This window comes from Coregonus clupeaformis, unplaced genomic scaffold (genome assembly GCF_020615455.1).
Source record: "Coregonus clupeaformis isolate EN_2021a unplaced genomic scaffold, ASM2061545v1 scaf3082, whole genome shotgun sequence".
NCBI classification, from domain to species: Eukaryota; Metazoa; Chordata; class Actinopteri; order Salmoniformes; family Salmonidae; genus Coregonus; species Coregonus clupeaformis.
This window is the reverse complement of record NW_025536536.1, coordinates 40,001-44,858: the sequence shown is the minus strand read 5'-3', so window position 1 is coordinate 44,858 and position 4,858 is coordinate 40,001. Positions and strand designations below refer to the sequence as shown.

Sequence of the window (4,858 nt, the reverse complement as noted above, 5' to 3'; positions counted from 1 at the left end):
GATTGACCGTATTTGGGGTCTTCCTGATTGACCGGGGTGTTTTCTCTTCCTGATTGACGTATTTGGCGTCTTCCTGATTGACCGTTTTGGTGTCTTCCCTGATTGACTCGTATTTGGCGTCTTCCTGATTGACCGTGTTTGTGTCTTCCTGATTGACCGTATTTGGTGTCTTCCTGATTGACCGTGTTGGCGTCTTCCTGATTGACCGTATTTGGCGTCTTCCTGATTGACCGTATTTGGCGTCTTCCTGATTGACCGTATTTGGCGTCTTCCTGATTGACCGTATTTGGCGTCTTCCTGATTGACCGTATTTGGCGTCTTCCTGATTGACCGTATTTGGCGTCTTCCTGATTGACCGTATTTTGTGTCTTCCTGATTGACCGTATTTGGTGTCTTCCTGATTGACCGTATTTGGCGTCTTCCTGATTTGGTGTCTTCCTGATTGACCGTATTTGGTGTCTTCCTGATTGACCGTATTTGGTGTCTTCCTGATTGACCGTATTTGTCGTCTTCCTGATTGACCGTATTTGGTGTCTTCCTAATTGACCATATTTGGGTGTTGTAGGAAGCGTGTGGGCGAGGAGCTGGAAGAGGGGCTTAGAGAAGGAGGCGGGGCCCAGAGACTGCAGCACATCCTTCACCTGGCCTCATCCACCGGAGAGTACGACAAACTCACACAGGTAACACACAGTCCCACACACACACACCACTAGGGTTATTACTATAGTCTATCCGGGATGACTCACACCACTAGGGTTATTACTATAGTTGGTGATATAGTCTATCCAGGATGACTCACACCACTAGGGTTATTACTATAGTCTATCCAGGATGACTCACACCACTAGGGTTATTACTATAGTCTATCCAGGATGACTCACACCACTAGGGTTATTACTATAGTTGGTGATATAGTCTATCCAGGATGACTCACACCACTAGGGTTATTACTATAGTCTATCCAGGATGACTCACACCACTAGGGTTATTACTATAGTCTATCCAGGATGACTCACACCACTAGGGTTATTACTATAGTCTATCCAGGATGACTCACACCACTAGGTTATTACTATAGTCTATCCAGGATGACTCGCACCACTAGGGTTATTACTATAGTCTATCCAGGATGACTCACACCACTAGGGTTATTACTATAGTCTATCCAGGATGACTCACACCACTAGGTTATTACTACAGTCTATCCAGGATGACTCACACCACTAGGGTTATTACTATAGTCTATCCAGGATGACTCACACCACTAGGGTTATTACTATAGTCTATCCAGGATGACTCACACCACTAGGGTTATAACTATAGTCTATCCAGGATGACTCACACCACTAGGGTTATTACTATAGTCTATCCAGGATGACTCACACCACTAGGGTTATTACTATAGTCTATCCAGGATGACTCACACCACCAGGGTTATTACTATAGTCTATCCGGGATGACTCACACCACTAGGGGTTATTACTATAGTCTATCCAGGATGACTCACACCACTAGGGTTATTACTATAGTCTATCCAGGATGACTCACACCACTGGGGTTATTACTATAGTCTATCCAGGATGACTCGCACCACTAGGGTTATTACTATAGTCTATCCAGGATGACTCACACCACTAGGGTTATTACTATAGTCTATCCAGGATGACTCACCACTAGGGTTATTACTATAGTCTATCCAGGATGACTCACACCACTACGAGGTTATTACTATAGTCTATCCAGGATGACTCACACCACTAGGGTTATTACTATAGTCTATCCAGGATGACTCACACCACTAGGGTTATTACTATAGTCTATCCAGGATGACTCACACCACTAGGGTTATTACTATAGTCTATCCAGGATGACTCACACCACTAGGGTTATTACTATAGTCTATCCAGGATGACTCACACCACTAGGGTTATTACTATAGTCTATCCAGGATGACTCACACCACTAGGGTTATTACTATAGTCTATCCAGGATGACTCACACCACTAGGGTTATTACTATAGTCTATCCAGGATGACTCACACCACTAGGGTTATTACTAGTAGTCTATCCAGGATGACTCTCACACCACTAGGTTATTACTATAGTCTATCCAGGAGACTCACACCACTAGGGTTATTACTATAGTCTATCCAGGATGACTCACACCACTAGGGTTATTACTATAGTCTATCCAGGATGACTCACACCACTAGGGTTATTACTATAGTCTATCCAGGATGACTCACACCACTAGGGTTATTACTATAGTCTATCCAGGATGACTCACACCACTAGGGTTATTACTATAGTCTATCCAGGATGACTCACACCACTAGGGTTATTACTATAGTCTATCCAGGATGACTCACCCACTAGGGTTATTACTATAGTCTATCCAGGATGACTCACACCACTAGGGTTATTACTATAGTCTATCCAGGATGACTCACACCACTAGGGTTATTACTATAGTCTATCCGGGATGACTCACACCACTAGGGTTATTACTATAGTCTATCCAGGATGACTCGCACCACTAGGGTTATTACTATAGTCTATCCAGGATGACTCACACCACTAGGGTTATTACTATAGTCTATCCGGGATGACTCGCACCACTAGGGTTATTACTATAGTCTATCCGGGATGACTCACACCACTAGGGTTATTACTATAGTCTATCCAGGATGACTCACACCACTAGGGTTATTACTATAGTCTATCCGGGATGACTCGCACCACTAGGGTTGTTACTATAGTCTATCCGGGATGACTAGCACCACTAGGGTTATTACTATAGTCTATCCGGGATGACTCACACCACTAGGGTTATTACTATAGTCTATCCAGGATGACTCACACCACTAGGGTTATTACTATAGTCTATCCAGGATGACTCACACCACTAGGGTTATAACTATAGTCTATCCAGGATGACTCACACCACTAGGGTTATTACTATAGTCTATCCAGGATGACTCACACCACTAGGTTATTACTATAGTCTATCCAGGATGACTCACACCACCGGGGTTATTACTATAGTCTATCCGGGATGACTCACACCACTAGGGTTATTACTATAGTCTATCCAGGATGACTCACACCACTAGGGTTATTACTATAGTCTATCCAGGATGACTCACACCACCAGGGTTATTACTATAGTCTATCCGGGATGACTCACACCACTAGGGTTATTACTATAGTATATCCAGGATGACTCACACCACTAGGGTTATTACTATAGTCTATCCAGGATGACTCACACCACTAGGGTTATTACTATAGTCTATCCAGGATGACTCACACCACTAGGGTTATTACTATAGTCTATCCGGGATGACTCACACCACTAGGTTATTACTATAGTCTATCCAGGATGACTCACACCACTAGGGTTATTACTATAGTCTATCCAGGATGACTCACACCACTAGGGTTATAACTATAGTCTATCCAGGATGACTCACACCACTAGGGTTATTACTATAGTCTATCCAGGATGACTCACACCACTAGGGTTATTACTATAGTCTATCCAGGATGACTCACACCACCAGGGTTATTACTATAGTCTATCCGGGATGACTCACACCACTAGGGTTATTACTATAGTCTATCCAGGATGACTCACACCACTAGGGTTATTACTATAGTCTATCCAGGATGACTCACACCACCAGGGTTATTACTATAGTCTATCCGGGATGACTCACACCACTAGGGTTATTACTATAGTCTATCCAGGATGACTCACACCACTAGGGTTATTACTATAGTCTATCCAGGATGACTCACACCACTAGGGTTATTACTATAGTCTATCCAGGATGACTCACACCACTAGGGTTATTACTATAGTCTATCCAGGATGACTCACACCACTAGGGTTATTACTATAGTCTATCCAGGATGACTCACACCACTAGGTTATTACTATAGTCTATCCAGGAGACTCACACCACTAGGGTTATTACTATAGTCTATCCAGGATGACTCACACCACTAGGGTTATTACTATAGTCTATCCAGGATGACTCACACCACTAGGGTTATTACTATAGTCTATCCTGGATGACTCACACCACTAGGGTTATTACTATAGTCTATCCAGGATGACTCACACCACTAGGGTTATTACTATAGTCTATCCAGGATGACTCACACCACTAGGGTTATTACTATAGTCTATCCAGGATGACTCACACCACTAGGGTTATTACTATAGTCTATCCAGGATGACTCACACCACTAGGTTATTACTATAGTCTATCCAGGATGACTCACACCACTAGGGTTATTACTATAGTCTATCCGGGATGACTCACACCACTAGGGTTATTACTATAGTCTATCCAGGATGACTCGTACCACTAGGGTTATTACTATAGTCTATCCAGGATGACTCACACCACTAGGGTTATTACTATAGTCTATCCGGGATGACTCTGCACCACTAGGGTTATTACTATAGTCTATCCGGGATGACTCACACCACTAGAGGTTATTACTATAGTCTATCCAGGATGACTCACACCACTAGGGTTATTACTATAGTCTATCCGGGATGACTCGCACCACTAGGGTTATTACTATAGTCTATCCGGGATGACTAGCACCACTAGGGTTATTACTATAGTCTATCCGGGGATGACTCACACCACTAGGGTTATTACTATAGTCTATCCAGGATGACTCACACCACTAGGGTTATTACTATAGTCTATCCAGGATGACTCACACCACTAGGGTTATTACTATAGTCTATCCAGGATGACTCACACCACTAGGGTTATTACTATAGTCTATCCAGGATGACTCACACCACTAGGGTTATTACTATAGTCTATCCAGG

General features: G+C 43.1%; 1 protein-coding gene across 1 annotated transcript in view; it reads left to right on the top strand.

Moving 5' to 3' along the window:
* Positions 1-565: 565 nt before the first annotated feature.
* LOC123489627 (chromosome transmission fidelity protein 18 homolog) overlaps positions 566-4,858 on the top strand; it is a gene marked incomplete at its 5' end in the record, with an annotated part of 22,270 nt that continues 17,977 nt past the window's right edge. Inside the window, one exon of the mRNA XM_045220055.1 lies at positions 566-680. Within this exon, the coding sequence (XP_045075990.1) occupies positions 566-680 (115 nt within the window). The remainder of the gene's footprint in view (positions 681-4,858) is intronic.